The 23,411-nt window shown below is 29.5% G+C and overlaps 1 protein-coding gene across 1 annotated transcript; it reads left to right on the top strand.

Moving 5' to 3' along the window:
- Positions 1–3,339: 3,339 nt before the first annotated feature.
- LOC111037207 (facilitated trehalose transporter Tret1-like) lies at positions 3,340–22,983 on the top strand. Its single transcript, XM_022319606.1, has 8 exons — positions 3,340–3,736; positions 15,779–15,851; positions 17,323–17,458; positions 18,304–18,689; positions 20,585–20,792; positions 20,899–21,098; positions 21,624–21,892; positions 21,991–22,983. The coding sequence occupies exons 1-8, from the start codon at positions 3,699–3,701 to the stop codon at positions 22,220–22,222; spliced, it is 1,542 nt and encodes a 513-aa protein (XP_022175298.1). The 5' UTR covers positions 3,340–3,698; the 3' UTR covers positions 22,223–22,983.
- Positions 22,984–23,411: the final 428 nt, after the last annotated feature.

The following is a 23,411-nucleotide window of genomic DNA, read 5'->3' as shown; positions in this document are numbered from 1 at the left end:
AAAATTCTACTTTACTATACTACCGGTGCGCTATAGTCAAAAAGGATTATCGGATCACTTCACTTTTGAATTCATATCGTTTACTGTACAACATATTTTTAATGGCTCGTGGGACAACAGTACTATAGTATTTTAACTATCATTGAAGACCGAGTATTTTTTTTCTAATAACTTAAATACAATATAGTATGTATTATTGGTTTTAAATCAATAAATAATTTTAAAAAATACGTCCACATTAGATAACATATTATCAATTCAAAATAAATCATAGATCAAAAAATAGCACTTTCCGAGGAAGTTATCATATTAAATAATAACATCATCAATTTAGTTACCCCTTCAAATCAAAAAAAAAAAAATAATAACACAATATTCTATATTATTATTGGATACAGCCAGTGACAGCTGCTATCACATAACACACCAAAATCGTGCAAAATATATTTTGTACTTTGACCGTTTCCGTCTCGTCGCGGCCATATAGGCTTTCTTTTTATAATGATTAACTAACGCTATGTTTGTACAGAGCATTGAATTTGGTGGTAACTCATGGTCCATGGACGCATAAATCTATTTCTGCTAACTTAACCTTGTGTGGACTAACCTTGTAAAAATATGTTTTCGACCAAAAACTAACGGCTAGTACTTCTACTTCTATGCTTATAAAATTCTTACAGGTATAATAAAAAATTTATCAGTAATAAAATATGTCCATTGTTGGAATATAATATTTTAATATTATAGCTTCCTCAAATCGAGTCCATAAAATCGTATTTTAAAATCTTTCCCATGTCATGTCTCGTCCAATAAATGTAATGCACAACATTATGTTTAAAGTTATACATTATATATTAAAAGTTTTGCTTCCGCTACTGTTCGCTTTGGGAAATTTTAATTCATTATTAGTGTTGAACTTAGAAAAATGCGTTGAAATAAGCGCAACGACAGACGACACGGCTCATATTTTTCCTTTAGGATGTTAAAAGAGATAGTTTTAGGATGATATTCTGGAGATAAAGTGAACAAAAAATAAATACAAAAATTATATTTGTTTCGCCAACTGGCTTTAAAACTTATTTTTAAATAAATTTCGACAACGGGCTCTAATTAAAAACTTTGTACAATCGTAAATGTTTTTAGTTTTACAACAAATAAAATTTTAAACTTGTTTACAACAATGTTGTGTAAAAAAGTACGTGCCTACGTTTAGAACTAATAGCATCTGATAGCGTGGTTAACAAAACTACTACATAGAGCACCAGTAGCGTACTGAAATGGGGTTTAGGAGATACAACTCCTACTAAAATTCAGTTCTAAGTAGGCCACTTATTACCAAATGTTATATTTTATTTTTGCTATGGAGCCATTATTAAGGATTATTATCTAGTACCTATATATTATAAATAACTCAAAATGTACGTGTTCAAATTTCAATTTAGTTGCATCCAAAATTCAAAAAAAAAACCAATCTAACTTTTTGCGTTGTAAGTGGTTCTCATTTGAAAAAAAAAGTATTTCGTATCGTCATATGACATCCGTTTGCCGTATATAAAAAGTTGTGGTATGGCCGCAGTTACTAACTTGTGCTGACATCAAGCATCTGCCGTCGTCACTAGTGCCCAGATGGGTGACTACCTGGGTTTTTAGTGATGAATCGTCACCCCACATACACGTGTCCTAAACTTACATCTGCTCCCACAGTAAAAACAGGCTAATAACCATCACTCAATGTCCCAATGGCTTACGTTACAGTGGGTTAAATTACAAAAATAATTATTCATTTGTTATATAAATGTGTGGTAGTTGAGTTAATTTAATTACCTAACTCAACTATAACACATAACTTAATATATTTTATGTCACTTATTATACTTATAGTTTTAATAACAATTTCTGGATTTTGTTTTTCTTTATTTATTATACGAATTATTTTTTAATGCCATCTTTTTTTTTATTATAAGGGGAAACTCGTAGCAACATAGGCTATTTGGTGTGCGGTGATAAGGTAAGGCGTTTTTCGTATAGGTTTAGCAGTGTTTTATGTTGGTAGTGGGGTAGGTAACACGTGTTTGTTGTGTGTGACAAAAACATGTTGCTAAAAACCCGGGTGGTAGCAACGCCGGTTCTGTAAGTACACTCAGAGCGTTTCCGCAAATTGAGCATACGACCGCGTCACACCAAGCAACTTAATCTACTGTATGTAGCTACTACAGAGCAGTACCTACTCCCTTTTCAAAAAAATTAAAATAATTTTGTTTTTATTATACGGGATTAATTGTTTTAATTTTTGAACGAAAAAATTGTTAAATAAACTCATCAAATTTCTTTCTCTAGAAAATTAAATAGTGTAAGTAAGACCCATCATAATTGAAATAATTAATTATTAATAAATATTAAATATAATATGTTTATAAATGAATAAACATATAAAAATATTAAATCATATGAATAAAATAAATTTTTGTAAGAAGTAAAAATGATTTAACTATGTATTTAAATACTGTTTTGTTTTAAATGTTGTAACACATTGCATGTAAAATTATTCTTAATATATTAGCTCATTATTATTGGCATTTATCTATTTGGAATAGAAGTAAAATTCTTAGAATTCTGTAACGATTAGAAATAAGTAGGTAGGTGACTCTAACCTAAAAAAAACTTTGAGATAGTATTCATAGTAATATAGTAAATATTCTGAAATGTACCAAGGATAAATAATAACGATTATAATTGATTTGAGTAGGAAATATTACCCATACAGTATGATAATATTAAAAAATATTTAATGGTCTTGTTACCGTATATTCTAAGTATTTTTGCCAATAATTGTTTTGCCTGTCTCGCAGATACCTACATAATTTTCTGAATCCAAAATACAATGTAGTTATTAAATCCGCAATACGCACACGACATTTTGCAGGTAATATAATATGGTATACACTTCAGCGATTATTGCGACATTGGGCGTTGCTTAATATTTATATTTATTATTATTAGATGCGAGTGTAGATATTCTCCACGAACTGCGATTTCTGTTGATCGGCCGTCACGACACTATAAAGTGTGCTTTTTCGTAACAAAAGATTGGACTACGATTTATTTTTCCATCGAACTTTACAACAGTTGGGCTTAGTGACAGATCAGAGGGGCTGGGAAGGGGATAAACAAGATTTGTTAAGAATTTTGCGCCTCCCCTCCCCTCCTTCTCACACTCCCCCACAAATCCTGCAGGGAGAAGAAAGATAAAAACATAAGGCTGCGGCACATAGGTGCGTACACTGCGACAACGATAAAAATATATATTACGTGTATGTCATACCGACCGTGAAAGGTGTTACGCAAGGTCTTCGGGAAAGAATCCTGACAACAGGCGTACCGTATTACCACTTACTGACCGCCACCAGTAATATATTTTATTTGTATATTATATTCTCCAGTTTCACGACGCGGTTTAAGTACGACGGACACTACGGACCGACGGTTTTATATATTTTCGATTTGATTTTTTGATTTCGTTAAAATATGGTTTGCGACAATATTATGGTATAATATAATATAATTACTGCTATTGAAGAAATAACGTAGTGCCTACCGTTTTCGTAATTTTAACGCCGTCTTAGACTTTCAATAATAATAATTTAATACATACTTAACTTAAGGAATATCGTCTGAGTGAGCTTGTCATCCGTCTCAAAATGGACGACGCCGCTGCCTCCTCCGCCATCAACGAACCGTAAGTCAGAGTGTCATGTTACGTGCAATCAATTATTGAATTATTATGATTGATTGTTTGAAATATTATAATATAAAGTTAATAAATATTGATATTATTACGGTATAATGATGTAATATTATTTAAGCTAATAACCATGGTAATTGATGCTGTGACAGTAAAAAAATAAATGTAAAAAAGAATATTATTATTACCGTACTCATTGATTAAATACTATATTATTTCAATATTTCAATATTTTGTATTTAATCAATGCCGTACTGTTATAATGGCATAATTATTGTTAAAAGTTAATCGTCTATCACAGCGTCCGCGTGAACTCAAACGAGTGTTGGAAGTCTGTTGTATGCCCACACGCAGGTATATTTAATTGCTATTTACGATTGGTGTTATAATAATTGCATACTTGGTACAATTACACGCAATATTATAATGATATCGAATTATAATTGTTACTGATTCGCTATCGCCGTGTACGGTTTCGTTTTAATGTTTAAACCAAAATGTGTAAACTGCAATTGTATATTTTATGTGCGTATTGGCTTAAAATAATTCTGTTCATAATTACCTGGGAATGCTAAAAATTATTAGCAGAAGCTTAATCAAAATAATGTAGACAAACATTTAACTGCCAATAAAAAATTAAAATTATTTTTTAACGACAAAAAGAATAAGAATTAATATTTTTGTTATTTTTAAAAATTATTGTCCTACATAATACTTATCGGGTTTTTTTTTCATTTTTTTATGTTTAACTATTTAAACTAACAGTTAAACGTGTTTAACAATTTCAAAATTTGTCACCCATAAAATGAACTCATATTACCCATCTCACTTCACTGTGTTAAAAATGGCAAACTAAAATTAAAATATTTTAATATTCACCTACGCGAGTACCATCTAGTTTGGTTAGGTATGATCATTGAATCATCCGGTGGCGTTTCCGTCGATCGAAATTGCCACTGATAATTTATTTACTCAACTTGACGTTTGATAAATTAATAGTTTATAAACGGAAGCACTTTACTAAATAAAGCTTCTCTACCAATGTAGGTATATTATCCAAAATTATATTCACCCTCACTCGTGGTGTATATATATCCGGCTTTGTTATGTACTTACGTCGGTATTAAATTATTATTGAATAGTTTTACATTTAATCTCGTCGGTATTTTTTTACATTTTAAGTAGGTAACCTTCCTGAAATGCACCTATTTTATAAAATCACATGATTATAACGTAGTTTGTGAATTTTAAACTAATATATTATTATGATTGTACAGCACCAAAATATTTTATGCATAACTGTTATTTTTCATTATGCGCTTATAAATATAACTATTTTTTTTTTTTTTTAATTTAAGCTTCGGCAACTGAGGACATTAGCTGTAGGTTGTGTGTTACTGTAGGGTTTGGGACTGTAGGGGGGGAAACACGTGTGTGTTTTTGTTTTTAGCAGAATTTCTATTGAGCACCCGTAGGTTTCTGCCATGCCCGGTTGGGGGATGACGGCTAAATATAACTATTATTTTAATGTAAAATATCGATTTCTTAAGTGCAAATAGTTATGATGAAAATTAAATAGTAATTCAAAAATGTTTTCTCATGCTTTATAATACGTAACTCAACATAATTTGTAGAAAAAAATATATCAAAGTATTTTAACAATTGCAACAGAGTAGGTACCTACTGGCTACAAGGTACTCTTTGCAGTTATATAACTTATACTATCAACTTGGTAGGCAAGTAGTTTACAATAATTAATAACTAATAAAGAACGACGAACTTAAACTCAATAGTAGGTACACTGCTGACTGCTATAAATGATTTGTCAACATGCATTGCCTTATTACCTTTAAAACTATAATAGCTTTGCACAATACTGCCTCGCCCAATATTCTAATTTGATATCGTTTTAAATTCACTTGCATGGTCAAATATTTGACTTTGCATCATAAACTGGTTTCAAAAAACTTGGTGATAATTTATGTTTAGATATTAATTTTGAAGTTTGTACGTTTCAATGACAAATGCATCGGATGGTTATTTTTTTTTTTTTTTTTCCGTTTGAACCGACAGCAGATGAGGATCTGTGTGAACACTACTACTCCTGGTTATTTTTTACTTAAGTAACAATGAAAACTTGATCGACAGTAAAATTAAATTATTAGGACAGAATAGTATTTGTAGTAATAGTATTTTTTCAAAATGCACCTATTATAGTATGAGGTAATCTTAAGTTTTGAGTATTAACATCTCAAATTACAATTTACAATTCTATTATTTATGTATTATAATCTATTATTTAAGTCATTTAATTTTATTAATTAAAACAATTAAAAATTAAAATTAATTAATTATAAATTAATATTTATTATACATAAATATATAAAAAACTGTCAACTGATTTGTAACCAAGTCATATTCAGATTCGTTAAGCTCCCAAAAATGCTTAAGTGGCCACTGAAATAACAACAGTATAAAATCTAAAATAAATAGAAGCAATAAATTACCACGAAAATGAAATATCTATTGTCTGGATACCAGGCCACAGTAACATAGAAGGAAATTAGGAGTTGACTGTCTAGCAAAGGAAGCAGCTAATAATGAGAAAATAAAAATAAGCGAGAAACACCATACTTATGAAAATGTACCCCGATATATTAACACTGCAATTGTGAAAAAATGGCCATTCGAATAAAAAAAAAAAGAAACCAAACTCAGCGAAATTAAACTCAAAACAGAACGTCGGAAAAATATAGCGAATCTTAGCAGAAAAAAGGATGTGTTAATAGCACGTCTAAGGATAGGAGGACAAACTCGCTACATACACGGTTGTCTAATGAATAATAAAGAACAAATCAAATGCCTAACATGTGAAAAGTTCAACGAACAATCAAAGATATACTCGTCAAATGCAGACAAATGGAAGCCGCCAAAACTAAACACAAAATTCCAGAGTTTCTATATCAATCCTTAGGCTCGAGCGTGTCAAAAATTAAACAGACCCTAAGCTTCATAAGACCAATAGAAATAAATAATGTAATATAGACAGTTACAACATATAAAACATATAAAACATATAAAACATATAAAATATATAAAACATATGTAAAAAACAAACTATCATTACCATCATAATATTGTAAAATCTAATATTATGTAAAAAACAAAAATGTCAGGCGTCAGCCAATGACCATTGCTGCTGAAAAATAGAATCAACCGATTAAATTTTAGATAGATAAATTATGATCCAAGGTAATCTAAATATATTAAGAATAATATGCACTTTACCATTCAATTTCGCATGTAGTCAAAATATGATTAGGCAACATTACAAAATCATAAACCTGAAAACAATCGATAAAAGTAAAATTATTATGTAATCTTGTATTACTGAGGATAAAAAAACTTGTATGAATATGATATAACAAAATTTGTTTTTATTCACTAAAGCGAAAAAAACAGGCTTAAATTAATTAAGTTGTAATCCACATAATTTGTTTTTTATGTTCTTGATATTTTTTTCACTATTGACAAAAAAAAAAAATTTTTATTACATATTATGTAGAAGTACTTATTACTAAGATTCGTTACAATTTATTCGTAATTTATCTTATACCTACTTGACGTTTTTAAAGTTTCACTTATTATTAATAAAAACTTAATTAGTATTTATTTGTTGGATAATAATTAAATTAAAACACACATAAAATAAAACGTATTAATATTAAAAATTAATTGGTTTTGTAAACTATTGTTAAATAATATATAATGTTATTTAATTTAGGTTATTTATATTGTGAATTGTCCCAAGAAACTGTGATTATTTTAATTTTAATTTTAAAGTTTTCCTTACTTAATCGTCTAAAATTAGTTCTTAGAAGCCTAGAAAGTACAAATATTTTCCACTCCGCGAGGTTCATTTTACAGTTTCTTTTTCTTTTACACGTGCGGAAAATAAGTTATAATATTTTTGAATTTTTTTCACATAATCACCCTGAGAAATTTCAGAAACTATTTTAACGAATTAAACTTTAGACCTTCATAATATATTATTACACTTTGACTGTAATATTATGTACCTACCGGCGAAAAAGATCAACTGAAATATGATTTTTGGTGCAACTATTATTCTGATAATTCCATTTTAAGGGTGAAAATGTGTTTCGGTAAAAGTCAGTGCCATACGAGTCTTCCTTTGTTTTAAAATAAAAGTTATAACTATGTTTAATATTTACTCTAAAATTGAATTATGAACATTTTTCATGAACCACATAATGTTTTATTTTATGAAATTATATGGTTTAAAAAATAATTTTTTAAAACTTTTTCCAACAATAATTTACGATTATTAATTATTATGTTGATTATGCACGAATCTGGTTACACGCCAAAATAAAGATAATTTTCAATATAAAATGTATAACGGTAATATTATGTGCAATTAATGTATTCAAAATTTCAAACACGATATTCCGATGGATGGACCAATGTGATTCGTATTGATCATTACACATGCAGGACTTCAGTACATCATCAATGCTTATCAGTTGTAATATACTACAAATCGTATTTTTTAATAAGTATATACTATACTATACTATACTACTATTATACGTTTTGTATTGACAAAACAATAGTCATAGTTTTTTTTAATTTAACTATTATTTAATTTAAAATTTGGGCTTAGTGATTTCTTTTAAATTGTGATCATCTCTCGTGTCCATATAATATTATTATGACTTCGTGTAAGAATACATTTTATACTCTTACACTATATTAGTACTGTAGGAGGTTAGTTCACTGCGAATGATAATAAACGTTTTACGATGTTGTTTCGAATTCGATTAAAAATACAATAACTTCTATACATTACAGAAAATGTTTTGTTGAGTTTTTATTTCGGGTGGTTGGCTTTCATGATAGTATGGTGATCACAGAGCAAGCCTCCCTTTTGGAAGAAAGTGGTAAATAAAAATGGAACGTAGAAAAAATCAATAATCCGAAAATGTGAATCGGAACGAACGGTAAAATGTGTGCCAATATTCTTTTGCTTTGTATATCAGCGTTTACTAAAATGTACTAAATAAATGTAAGAAATCAATGAACTGGTAATTTCTTACGGATACGGGTATCATTTATAATAATATATAATATAATGACGAATATTTCATTGTATATTTTCAATAACTGAAAAAAATTCCCAATGTTCCCATATTTCACTATAGTGGCATATAGCTAGAGTGCCTTGGGGCCGAACTTTAACCCCCAAACTTAATCATATTTTATTTAAAAACTACTGTCTCCTACATTTTATTTTAATATCGACGTTAACTAAATCTTGAATCCGTATCAGTACACGTATGTAATAAATTATTATTAATGAGTAGGCATAGATATAGTCATATGGTGTCCAACTTTCATTTTTTGCAGTGAAAAAGGAAGCTTCTTTTTAGTACTGCCAAGGTTTATGAGTACATTTTGCAAATTAAGTATATACCGAGGATGTCTCCCCACCATATTTTTTATATTTCTGACCCACAAGCAACAGTATTACAAAATACAACCGTACGAATTTTTGTATTATGGTTTTTGAGTAATCTTAGATTAAAATTAGCTCTAATAGAAATTACTGGAGAAAATGTTACTTTATTAATTATTTGACTTAATATTCGTCTTTAAAAATAAAAAAAACAATTTTATTTCGTTTTAGCCAAAATATAGACAACATTGCATTTTTTATGTTAAACACTTGTAAGTATTATTTTTTATGGTTTTTGATAGGTGATTTTACCCTATGATTATTGATTACTCACAAATCTCAATGTCGGCTTTTTGTTATTTTTACCAGAGACAGATGGAAAATTTATTACCTTGTGCATCTACTGAAAACCTTTTAACTATTATTAAACAATTTTATCTTTTTATGATGTTATATATAATTTTAAAGCTCAATTGTTTTAACTACAGATATTTTGTATCAGTTCTTAGATAACTTATGAATTATGATTTATGAAATCACTGTCGAGACTGTGTCACATAATGAAAAGCCATCAACTGCAATATAAATGGTTAACAATGTCATTATCTAACCATAAATCGTCATTACCTAACCCAATCCCATCACTGTAATATGATAACTATTATTATATATACATTTATTTCTGATGTACGCCTACTAGACATGGAAAAGGCATTATAACAATAAGTAATATGATTCTGACAACAATACGATCCTGTCCAAAATTACTGAGAAAACGGTGCACGATGGGTGGTTTCGTGCAAGACGAGTCTGATAGGGAATGGTCCAAGGGGTAAAAGAATATTTTGTTAGAATAATCATTTTTCTTTTTTCTTATAACAAACGCTTAGTAAGCTGAATAAATGAAAAAAAATTTTTTTTTTTTTTATTTCCAACGACTTTCTGCTTTGAATGTTATGTAGGTATACTAAAAAATCGTTCCATTTAGCACACAAGTCCTTATTATGTTTATTTTTACTGCAACATAATTGTAGCTGGAAGTACATAATACATTTTTTTATAGTAGAAGTAAAAAACTGCAGTTCTTGAAGATATTCAGTACCATAATATTATATTTTACTGTTTATAAAATAATGTTCAGATGTGGATTTCTACTTTGAATGTAACTGATACATAAAAATGCAATAATTGAATAATTGTACATTTTTTATCAAAACTTCAATACATTAACATCATTAGTTTGTAACAATATTTTTAGTGGATTTATAAATCGTGCCAATTAGCACCAACGATGAATCATTTTAGCCGTAACAATATTACTTTTTGGATATTAATTATTAATAATTATTATATATTATTTTTACATGATACAACATTCGTAAATGGTTAGTTTGAAAAGTACAATATTAGCTTCCACACTATATAATTTTTCACTGAACGTTATCGGTGAGTAAAAAACATATAGTTGTATGTATTATAATATTATATAAAATAGCAAAATGCCACAGATCAAACATTTATCACACTTTCATACGTCGCGAATATACTTAATAATAGTATTAATAATAATATACTCATTCACGACAATGTACCAACGATTTTATTTTTCCGTTTTTGTAGATAGAATAATTCGAAAAATTAATATTCACAAAAAACAGTAGGTAAGCATAGTACTCCAAGAATGAAAATTCCATGTAACTTTGAAGAAAAGCGCCAGACATAAATAAAAAAATACGTACGACGTCACGCCACACCACCTGAATTCGAAACGAAAGCTTAAAACAACGTGGTGAATGATAAGTCAGGCTATATTATTATGATATGGCTGCACAGCGGGAGTCGTCCATAGTCGCTAACGACGTTAATTGCTGTAAATATATATAGTCGGTAGACAGTGAATTTTTTCGTGACCAGTTTGTATAATGGGTACGTTCACTGATTGTGACCTAAATAATTGCTTTTTGTTGTTTTGCATAATATTACATTTTAAATTTGAATATTCCTGAGGGCTGTGGACCAGTGCCTAAGCCATTGGTTTACTTGAACGTTGATTTCACAGTGGCGTGCGGTCGTCTGAAAAACCGATCGAAATTAAATTCGATAGAAGATAATCCGACACTACTGACGGAAATTACAAAAACTTCTGCAAAATATATAGACATTTTATTGAGACCATAAATAACCCTCTCTTCAAGTTATGTAATTCGATTTTCACGTAAATTAGTTTTCTGAGGATTGATGAGACTTGACAGTAGATTTTTCCTATATTCTATGAAAGGCACTACATAGGCAATAGATCCACAATAATAATAATAATTAAAAATATATTACTCTTAGAAGTAATACTAAGTTTATGGAAGAATAAACTTTCTTGTCAACCTAGTACCAATAATATTATTGGCGTACCTAATTCTATTAATGTTAATAATCATGAAGATTAAGTCATATTTGAAGTCAATCGCGTTTCTTATGTACACTATATCTTTATATTAATTGATTATTTACAAATATAAAAATATGTAAGTTTTAAGCACTGTATTATACAAAAATTACAAAAATGTATTTTGTTAAAAATTAACCTTAGTCTGTGACAATGACTGTGCTATAATTTATATGATTAAACAAAATTATTACATAACGTTATTTCATTATCTGTTTGTATCGTCTTTTAACAAAAAAAAAATCAATCATGAAATCAATGAAATATTGAAATAGTATTATATTTTAATCTGATTAATTATTTTATTTATCTAAATTATTCATTGAGCTAAATCCAGCTTTGTGTTTTTACCGTTGCATCAGCCCGGTCCGACCCCATAATACGATAGCACGGAACTATAATATTTAAAAAGAAGGTAAGTGGATGATCCGCTCTAAATTAGGTATCTAGGAAGTTGCTATAATGAATGGTATATTAAATTTGAATTCAATAATATGAAGGGCTGCTTTTTCGGCCAAAATGTACCCTTCCCTTTTTGATCAGTGTCACTTTACGGCCAGTAGTTTCTTTACTTAACATTATTACCTACCTACAATTGTGTGAAAATATAATAAAATAAAACAATAATTGGCAATTAACTGTTATAACATATTCGAATAACACATTAATCGAACAAAAATGGATATAGTCTTACAGTACACGTATAACAATAATTATTATAATTTAATACGCATTCTTAAAAATATCGAAACTTAAGATTTCCTAATACAGTATTTGAATAAAAATTAATATAGTTGTATAAAACCTCTATACTCTATAGTAATAATTATGATAAAAACATCGAATACCTCATTGATTTTCCATAATGCCTATAATATTATAGTATTATACTCGTATATTAGATAAGATGAAAACGATAAGATATAACATATTGGCATTAGCGAATTACTCTATAGAGTGGGCAACTGGTAGCCCGCTAGCCTTTTTTATCTAGCTCTAGCTACATTTTTAAATTACATTATTAACAAAATAAATGCTAATTAAAATGTATATTTTGAATGATAACCTTTTTTTTTGCTTTTTATTTTCTGGCCCTCTAGATTTTAATTTTCTAAAAATTGGCAGTCTAGTAACTTTGAGTTGTCCATCCATGGACTATACTATACTGCCATGCTATACATTATTGCCTCTACAGTCTATAGAACACACCACACTATAATTGATTGGGCAGCGTTTTACGTTATATTATATCAAACAACTAACAAGGAATAATACTAGTTTATCTTTATTTCCAAAAACCCAACTATGAACGGAAAAAGGGAACTTACTTTAAGTAAGTTTTAGCCGAAAAGAGGAGGGTACATTTTGATATAATATCACGGTATGCAAAAAACAATTCTGAACGGGGATGGTATGTCAGGTAGGTGAGTATATTTTAGTCTTGTAGCTACAGGTGTATGATCATGTCGGGTATGTGGGGTTTTTAGCAATGAATCAGCGAACCTGAGAAACTGTATCAGTACACGTTCAAGTTGTAGAGTGCTTAGAAATCGTATTGGGATACTAGATGGGATACTTGGGATACGCTGCCCCTCCAGAATACTCCGCACCAAAGCGCAGTAGAGTGCCTTAAGGGATAAACCGTTACTGAAGGAATGAGCATTTCGCATAATAAATCCAAGTGATTTCAAAGCAATGCAACACACCACATCTATATGAGGTCTAGAATCTAGACATCTCGTTAGTTTGAAACTCAGGTCAAGTACAAAGTCGTTAGATGAGTTAGTGGAGTGTTACCATTTACATTATAAGAGAATAAAATATGAGAGTGTCTTCTCGTAAAAGACATCATACTACATTTGTTTATATTTGATTCAAGAGTCTTATAGACTTAGACCAGTCAACAAAACGATTGAGGTCGTTTTGTAGTTAAACACAATCTTCCTGAGACTCGATGTGGATGAATGATTTCATGTCAACAGCGAAACAGAAAAGACCATTGGATTCCAAAGTGCTGGTAGTACTAACAACGAATAGTGAGAATAAAATAGATGACAAATGGCCATCTTGCGGGACTCTTAATGATACACTACAAATAATTCAACACGAATCAAAATAATTTGAAAATTGTATGTTAATTAGAAAATGTGGATATAAACATTCAGTGAAAATTCCATGTACCTATCCAAGATATTTTTTATTTAGAAATACAGCAAAACCCAAAATCGACACACATCCTTGTAAAATCAATACATTTATCGCTCCCCTTAGAATATAATATATACTAAATTAAAATACGTAATGTATACATATGCATTTTGCATTAATTGTTGACAAATATTTAGTCCACGGATTTGCTCGGATTTTTCATGTCAATCATTATAATGTAAATCTATTACACAGAATGTTGTATAAATTATTTATTTTATTATAATTTGATGTGGTTAGCTTAGTTGAATAAAAAATCTATATTTACCATTTATGAGCTTTCGAATAATTTATTCGAATTAAATTGTATGGTAATATACAACGTTGACGCCACCGAGTAATCGAATCCGGGTTCGGCCTGGAGACATTGACGGATCATAATAGCTGCACACCAGGTGAGCACCCATCGGACGATTGTATTGTGGAACTCGGAAGTCACTGGAATTTTGTCATTTCCAAGCTAAGCTCGTAGTACGATTACAGCCGACTACTTCGACAGTGTGTAACTTCATCGAATTTTACGAATGTACAGTTTATTGAGGAATTTTATCATCGAACGCACACGGTGGAAGTGTTGGAAAAGTAATCAACTCCAAAAATAAACCATAGAAGAATTCTAACAGTAAACTTTTTGGGAAAGTAACTCGTTATTTAATAATTTTGTATTGATAAAATTCAGATACATTAAAAATAGAGTTAATGTGACTTATCACGTATGCATTTTTATAAATAAAACAATTATCATCACCAGTCTAAATTCGAAATACCATGTTTTCAATTTTTTCGTGCGGAATCTAAAACAAATAAAGATTTTTTTCTTATGTATAAGATACATGTAGTATATTGTTTTTGCTACACGACAAGTACCAACAATTTTACTCCATTTATGTAAATATATTAAGTATATTAAAAAAAGGTTTTGCCTCCAATACAATAAAGAAAAAAACCTATAGTTATAAAACTAATTTTTAAGTATAAGATTTTAACACTAATTAATTTAAGTTAATAAGAAAATGCGAATAAATGCTTTAAGTATATTCAACATACAAAATCAAATAGATTGTTTTAAATCAAAAACAAAATAAAACACTTTAAACATCGGAAATCCTGAATTGTACTAATTATAATGTTATGCTCATTGAAATGTCATCAAACAAAAAAATTATACTCGGCTGTAGCCACTCAATTAAAATTAATGTTTTTAATAAACCGAGAGCAATGACTTTGCAGTCTACAAGAAAATATTTCCATTAATTATTTTTGAATTGCTTATTGAAATTTAAAAATATAATAATTTACTTTTGAATTTCATTGGTCAATGTCGAGACTGTCGAGACTAGATAAGACCATACTTAATAGAACATATTAACTTATAGTACTTAACAGTCAATAGGTACCTAACACGAATAATAATCAAATCTTTTATGGTTATAACTGTTATAAGTCATCTACCTAAAATCGTGTACAATATTATTGTCGGCGATTTTAAAGTGTAAATGTAAATTCAAACCATATTGGTATTGTTGTGAAACGAATATAATATTGTAATTCGTGGGAAGAAAAATGCATGATAATAATTTATTAACAAACAAAGTAGTGTTAATCAAATGTCCTTCAAAAGGTGCAGAGGAAAGGAACGTACACATATTGTTGTAGCCGTTTCACGACAAGACAAATATTATTATCGATATATTATAATATGGGTCCGATGGTTTTCGAGTTACAAGGTTATGTAATAGGTATGTGATTTATCGAAATAATGAACACGACACTACGATAGTTTATTTATACTGTTGTAATGTAGGCGCAGCCTACATAACTTCACGAAGTTATCTCAACAGTGCTGGAGAATAAAAATCGATCAGTGCTTTGAATAAATAACCTTCATAAGATAATATTTTGTTTACAGGGAACCTGGATCGCTGCTAATTAAATCCAGCATTACGAGTGACCGGCATAAATATAAACGAATATTATCACAGGTGGGTATAATTAATAATTGTATACATCGCATATAAAATAGTATATACTATACGAGTAACGACTACTACTACAACAGGGAAACGATCTATCGACACGCCAATAATTTTATAATAATATTATCTGCTATTTTTGATAGTCGTTCGATTTTTATTTCAATCGCTGTAGTCATAACTAATTAGTAATGATAATTATATGGCTATTATCATAATAATATACTTGCTACAGCCCTACAGGTTACATTATAATAACCGTATAACCGTAGAGCCATAGAAGTAATAATTGCGTTATGCCGACAATACGTACTATATTGTACAGAGTGGTTCGCCGAGCATGTTCATCCCCAATATTTCCTTTAATGATTGGCACATTGATTCAAATTCTGATTTGTCGACTTTTCAAATAAGTTCAAACTACAATATTAAATGAATTAATTTAAAACCATATTTTCATGGCAGTATCTACATAGTCTTTTATGAAATAAATGTTCTGTAAAGATGCATACTTATTTTTTTTCAAACGAGAACCACCCTCTGTATTGTAAATAAATGGAGCTTAATTTTTCGAAAAAGTCGATGTATATTAAATAGATCAACATTTAAACGAGTAATTGTTGAGTGAATTAACTGCAAGTAACAAGAATACTGAATAATAATATAAGGTAATAGGTTCAGTCATGACGTGGGCTGTGGTTATTTTAAAATTATAGTAATTTGTATACATTTTTACATTTTTATAATTTTTGTCAACAATGTACAGACATTGTGTACAAAAATTAATAATATAATATTTTATTTTATAATCCTTGTAAAACCATGGTAAAAGACTGCATAGTCAATATAGTATAAAATACATTTTAATAACTCACAAACTACAAAATGTGGGTTCAGATATATTAATATTTAAAAAAAGTAATTTGACCAATAATGTAATAACAATTAAATGTTTTTTTTTTTTTTTTTTTAAGAAGTTTTTATCACCACATGATACATCTTAAAAATTAAAAACATTTTAATTTTAATTAATACTGATATAATAATAAAATCTGGTGAACAAGCTTGATGAATCATTCTGTATAGTATAGCATATACATTGTAATTTGTAAGGTTTGTAAAAACACGCACATATACACAGGTGACCCCAGAATTATTTTTTATTATAGTTATTAATAAAACAATTTCCTTAAAATTGCCGATTTGATCAGATTAATGCTAAAATGGATGTAGATATCGTACACTCGTATAGTACTTGTAAATAAAGTTAATAATACATTGTGTTACGTTTAAATATTTAGTACAGTAATTTAACAATCTATTTTCGTGCATAATAATTAAAGTAAAATAAATTATATAGCGGCCTGACAACGTTTAAAACTATAAATTATTACATGTATTAATAATTTAATACAAAACATTTATCTTTTAGAGTATGATATTACAAATTACAATACATAATGGTGCTCTTAATACACAGGTATGTGCGATGGCCGCTCAGAGTTTGTTGATGTTGGACTTGGGAATGATGATAGTCGTTCCAACAATTGTCATCGGCGCCCTCCATAACGCAAAAGAGGGCCTTTCGCTAGACGATACTCAGTCCTCGTGGATTGGTAAATTTACAATATTACGTTTGATAATTATATCAATATTCGTACAGCTTTCATTGACTTGAGTGTTTTTTTTTTACTTCGTAAGACTTACAGAAAAAACTATTCAAAAATTATATTCACATCTCGAAATTAATTTTGGTTGACAATTTTATAGGTAACAATTTACACATACTTGGGCCACATTATTATGTATTTTGAGTCTTCTTATAATAGCAATTACTATTGTACTTTTATCAAGTCTCAAATAATTAATATAATAAATAGGTATTCAAATGTATTTAAAATCATATGCATAATACTGTGAATTGTTTGTACATCTTAAAATACTCATAACTAGCATTAAAATTAAAATGTAATAAAAAACTTAAAATATGCCCTAGATCATCTTACCTTTACATTTTATAAGGGTTATATTTTTAGTATGTCACACATATGTAAGACGAAGACAACAACTATGTCTGAATATCGTCCACTTAACAGACTCGAAAACTACAGTTAAGTTTTCAATACGAGTTATTTAAATAGATTCATTGTGACTTAGAGAATGTGTAATATAGCTTATTTTTTAAAGAATATTTTTTTGTTTATTTTAATGGTTGTCATTTTTTACATGTTATTCAGTACTTTTATAATAGAAATATAATATATATATTACATTATATTATATTATGTTATATATTATTAGTAGAAATAGGTATGGCATAATATACATTTTTTTTTCACAAATTTATTAATAAAAAAAAAAAAAACAAGTCTTTGTCTAGATGGGACAACTAGTATTATATGTACATAATAACTTAAATTTATTGTAACGTTCATAAAAAATGTCCGGGACTCTGCTGCAGCTAGTATAATTTTGCTGTGCCAACCTCTGGGCTGCATGCTGTCGGGATGCTTGCAGGGCATTTTTGGCCGGAAGTGGTGCATGCTGCTGGTGAACGTGCCCCACCTGGCCGCCTGGTACCTACTATACACTGCTGGGTCCCCGTGGGTGCTGTATACCGCCTCGGCCGCCATGGGCATAGGCATTGGGTTCCTGGAGGCGCCCACCATGGCTTACATCGGCGAAATCAGTGAACCGGACGTCCGGGGCGTACTGTCCACGTTTGCCAGCTCCATGATCGTTCTGGGACATCTGTTGGAGTTTGTACTAGGTTGTATACTTCCGTGGAGGACGACAATGCTCGTCAGCGGTCTGGTGCCTGTGATTGCCGCCGTCTCCATATTGCTGGTAGGACAACATTTTATTTTTTTTGGGGGGGAATAAGCTTAATAAAAATATATTTCTACTAATGGGGAATGCTTAGCGTGTAGCCCAACATTTATTTTAAAGCAATATTTTTAAATTTAGTTTAATGTAACATAACTTATCAGGGCTTGTGATAACATTTGGTTTATCAATATTCATTTTTGGTATATCAAAACTAACGGTTTTAAAAAAACCATATTATATGAGGTGGGTGACAGTTATTGTTATAATGTTATATAAATGTATATGATACAACATTATTTTCAAACCATATACTGCTAAAAATTAAGTTTTTTAGTCATGACACTATAATAATTCATATTAACCCTTGAGCCATATCGGTTATGCGTGTAATAAATAACAATTTGAGTTGAAAGAAATAATTTTGAGATTAATAGTAATAATAATAATAATAATGATTTTTGTAGACTGAAAATGACATTATTGGCCTTGTAAAAATTAAGATACTTATAAATATTTTTATAAGCCAAACAAGTATACAATCGGTGTTCATATAATCGTAATTCGAGTTCTGGACTTTGGTAACAATCTGCAGTGTAGATTTATCTCTAAACTTAACATATGGCAATATGTCTGAAGCTGTCAAATACATACTCATTTTATATTTCATCCAATAATTTTGATAAAATACGTCATCTTCTTTGTAATTTTTATGACTGCATTTTTAAACGCATGTAATTACCTATACGCAACTGGTCAAATGCTGACAGTTTGATTAATTTTCTGATTCTAATATCATTATATATATTATAGTTGACTGTTTGCTGATTTATATACCACAATATAGACATTTATAATAGATAATATGCATTGTTCATTTCCCTACGATTATTGCTGTTGTATCAACAATGACAATACGGAGAATAGCCCTTTTCCGTCATAATCTTTTGACTTGAATTAGTAATTCCCATTTTAGGGTTCTCAAATCATTTTTTCTGAATATACGAGTGATAATCTCTGATGATTCGCTACAGATCGAGTATTTGTGAAAATTAGAGTTACAATATTATACTTCATCATTATCTTGGCCACATCGAATTAAATACTATAACACATGTAATCGACAAAACTAGTTTTTAATGATGAAATCAACATTAATAATAGTAATAATAACCTTATTTTCATGCAAAAAAAATTAATATACATGCATGATTTAAAAATAATTAGAATACAAAGATGCAAACTCTCTACTATATGAGCTCAATCATTATGATACCAACTTTTTTATGAAGCTTTATTCCGATATCTATCATTTTGTACCCCGTATCTTACATATCATTTCAGTGTAAGTGTGTGACTATAGCTTATCAATTTCATTTCTCGTTATGATATTCTTACATGGACACCTATAATATTTAATTTACATTTACGCATTGTGCTATGGTTGATCATAATCGAACTATAGGTTTTATCTTCTTCCAGTAAATGTTCTATCTAAAATTCATTTGAACCTAAAACAAATAACTTGCAGAGTATTCTTTCACAATGTGTAGAATATAATTTTTACGATTTTTCAAATCAATATTCAGTTTTAGTTATTATAATTTATAAGATTCAAATGATTTTTATAAAAAAAAAAAAAATGTTATTTTCTATATTGATATATTATATTATAAATCCAAAAACTAATAATCGATCTCACATAATATTAGGAATAAAAACGTAATATTTTTTTTTAATTTGTGTGTGTTAAAATAAGCGATTACAACAAATATTTACCTTAGAAAATCACAAAAACATTGTATTTAATTGAGTTTGAGTAAAAAAATTGAATTCAATATAGTTATATGTCGATTAATACTATTGGGATAATTTGGATTCCAGTTTAACGTACTAAATAAGCCCCTGTTACCCAGATCCCTGAATCACCCGTCTGGTTATTGACGAAAGGAAGGAGAGACGAAGCATTGTTGTCTTTGAGATGGCTCCGGGGCTGGGTTTCCGCCGAAGAGGTGAGTGAAGAATTTCACAATCTTGAACTGTACTGTCAGAAATCTAAAAACGAGTTCCACAGTTTGTTGGAAGCCAAGATCAGAAAATCGTCCGGATACACCGGTGTTCCAGGTTCGACGATTCGCTATTTTTTTCGAGCCCCGTCTAGGGATGGGCAAATCAAGAACAGTAGTAACAATAAGTAATGTTTTTTTTTGTTTGTTTTTGTTTCCTACAGATAGCGAATTCGTCACGAAGAGAGAACCCAACGCCATCGACGTGGTCAGGGACTTTTTGCGTCCCGGGATCTTAATACCATTGCGGCTGGTCGTGGTCTACTTTTTCTTCTTCCACGCCGCATCGCTGACGGCCATGCGACCATACATGATCGAAGTCTTTTCCCGTCTGGAAGTGCCAATATCACCGAACGTACTCACTGTAAGCATGCTGTTTTTTAACAATACAATATGAATATTGAATACCCGCAGTTCTATATAAAACAATATATTATATAGCAATTTGATGGACTGCAGACGATATTACCCAGAGGTCCATGGATTTTAGAGCCCAGAGATGCAACTAGAATCTAAATTATGAAATAATGGCGGTCGGGAAAAGTCCTCCTGATTATAATCATGTACCGATAAATAGGCAGAAGAAATTTAGGTATCTCTAGGCATAAACACATTTTTAAAGGATAAACAACAACCACCCAATATTATCGCTTTAAAATCGTTTACATAGGTGTGTAATAATTATTAATTATGAATATAAATAGTAAATGTACAAATGACTTATAAAGCTATTACTGTGTGTTTACTCCTAGTTTAATCATGATAATAGATACGAATTTTTCTTTATCCTACCACCGATAATATAAGACAGTATTGGTACTCATACAATCAACCATTGTCACTATTGTGCGTTTAATATCTAATTAGTTATGAATAATTACCGTTGCAGGTGTTGTCTGCGGCCTTACAGGGCACAGGAGCACTGATATGCATGTGTCTGGTGCGCCTGGTCGGAAAAAGAGCTCTGTCGTTGGTCTCCATGTCAGGCTGTGCGCTGTGCTGCCTATCCTTGGGCGCCTACACATACGTCACAACACAACACCAGTGGTCATCCGTACCGACGATACCACTGTTGCTGTTTTGTACGCTGTACTTCACCATAAACTTGGGCATCAGTCCCATACCATGGTTGCTGATCAGCGAAGTATTTCCAAACCGGTGACGTTTTTTTTTTTGAAAATATTTAATTCTTCCTAACGGCCATTTGTTTTTATGAGACGTCGTTAAAAATGTCCCTGTTTGTTATGCTGTTACAGAGGACGAGGAGTGGCTAGCGGAATGTGCGCTGCAATCTTTTACGGCATCGCTTTCTTGGTGTCGAAGACCTGGTTGAATCTTCAAAGCTCGGTGGATCTATACGGATGCTTTTTCCTGTATGGAATCCTTGCAGCTATCGGCATTATATTCATATACATTTGTTTGCCTGAGACTGAAGGCAAAACGCTCGCCGAAATCGAAAACGATTTCGCGAAGAAAAACGTTAAATAAGTTAAAATATCAAACACAAAGTAATAATAAAATAATACATCATCGTGTATTGACGTGTTGTGTGTATACACAACAGAAAAGGTCCGGTCACAAGTGTACTGCAAATATATTTTTAACGTCCCCTACCAATATAAGTATAATAATTCAATATTTGTATTATATTACCACCAATGACAAATTTAGTTTACAAGATGCAATATTATATTATAACATAACATACTATTATTGTGTTCATAATACTTTAATTATTTATTAGAGTAATGCTATGGAGTTATTGAGTGAAAATATTTTCATAAAATCAAAATTAAATGTTCTATTATAAAAATGTATATTTCATTTCAAATTGTTTTTTTCTTGGAAATTAAAATATATTATACTCTAACACCGTTCTTCCAATAATCATGTCATCAAGTCATATTTAAACTTACATTTAAGATGTATAATAAATAATAGTTATTTACTATATATTTTATAGTTTAAATTTTGTTTATACTTAGATACTCTACGTAAAAATGTCTATGAATTAATATACACAAAAGTATATACAATATTACAATGTATTTTCATATAATATGGTCTTGTATTAAAATAATTTTTCGGCCTTACATTGGCTATCCAACGCGTCTTACATTTTATACATTCTTGGTTGATAATAATTTTTAATTTAACAAAAAAATAATTCGTTTTTTTTTTTATTCAATCGGAATATATTTTGTATTACATTTTTATTTATCAAGTTTAATATACCAATAGAAAACATAGTTAGAAAATTTAACTAAATTAACGAAAATCATATCACTTTCTAGTTTCTATGATATTATATTATTAATTAGTATGATATAACTGCATACTTAGGACATGTACTTAACGTATTTAATTTAAACAAACGATTATTTCATTTTCAATATAAATTTATGAAAGATACCCCCGTATATTATATATTTTTACTTTAAAATATTTCATCTTTTATAACGGTTATGAATTATCCTTCCTTACTTATTGTGAATGCATTTTGTAGTTACTGCTAAATTTGTTCAACATCAGCATTTGTAGAATGTAAAATGTATCCAATTAAATAACTAAATTGTTTTTATTTACAAAATATTATTGCACAGCCGTCAGTTAAAAACAGTTCATAATAGTATATTTTTTTCATTAATTTTTAAGTGTTTAAGTGCTTAACAATTTT

The sequence above is a fragment of the Myzus persicae genome, unplaced genomic scaffold (genome assembly GCF_001856785.1).
Source record: "Myzus persicae strain clone G006 unplaced genomic scaffold, MPER_G0061.0, whole genome shotgun sequence".
Taxonomy (NCBI): domain Eukaryota; kingdom Metazoa; phylum Arthropoda; class Insecta; order Hemiptera; family Aphididae; genus Myzus; species Myzus persicae.
Note: the sequence above shows the minus strand (reverse complement) of the source record. Positions and strands in the feature narration are given on the sequence as shown.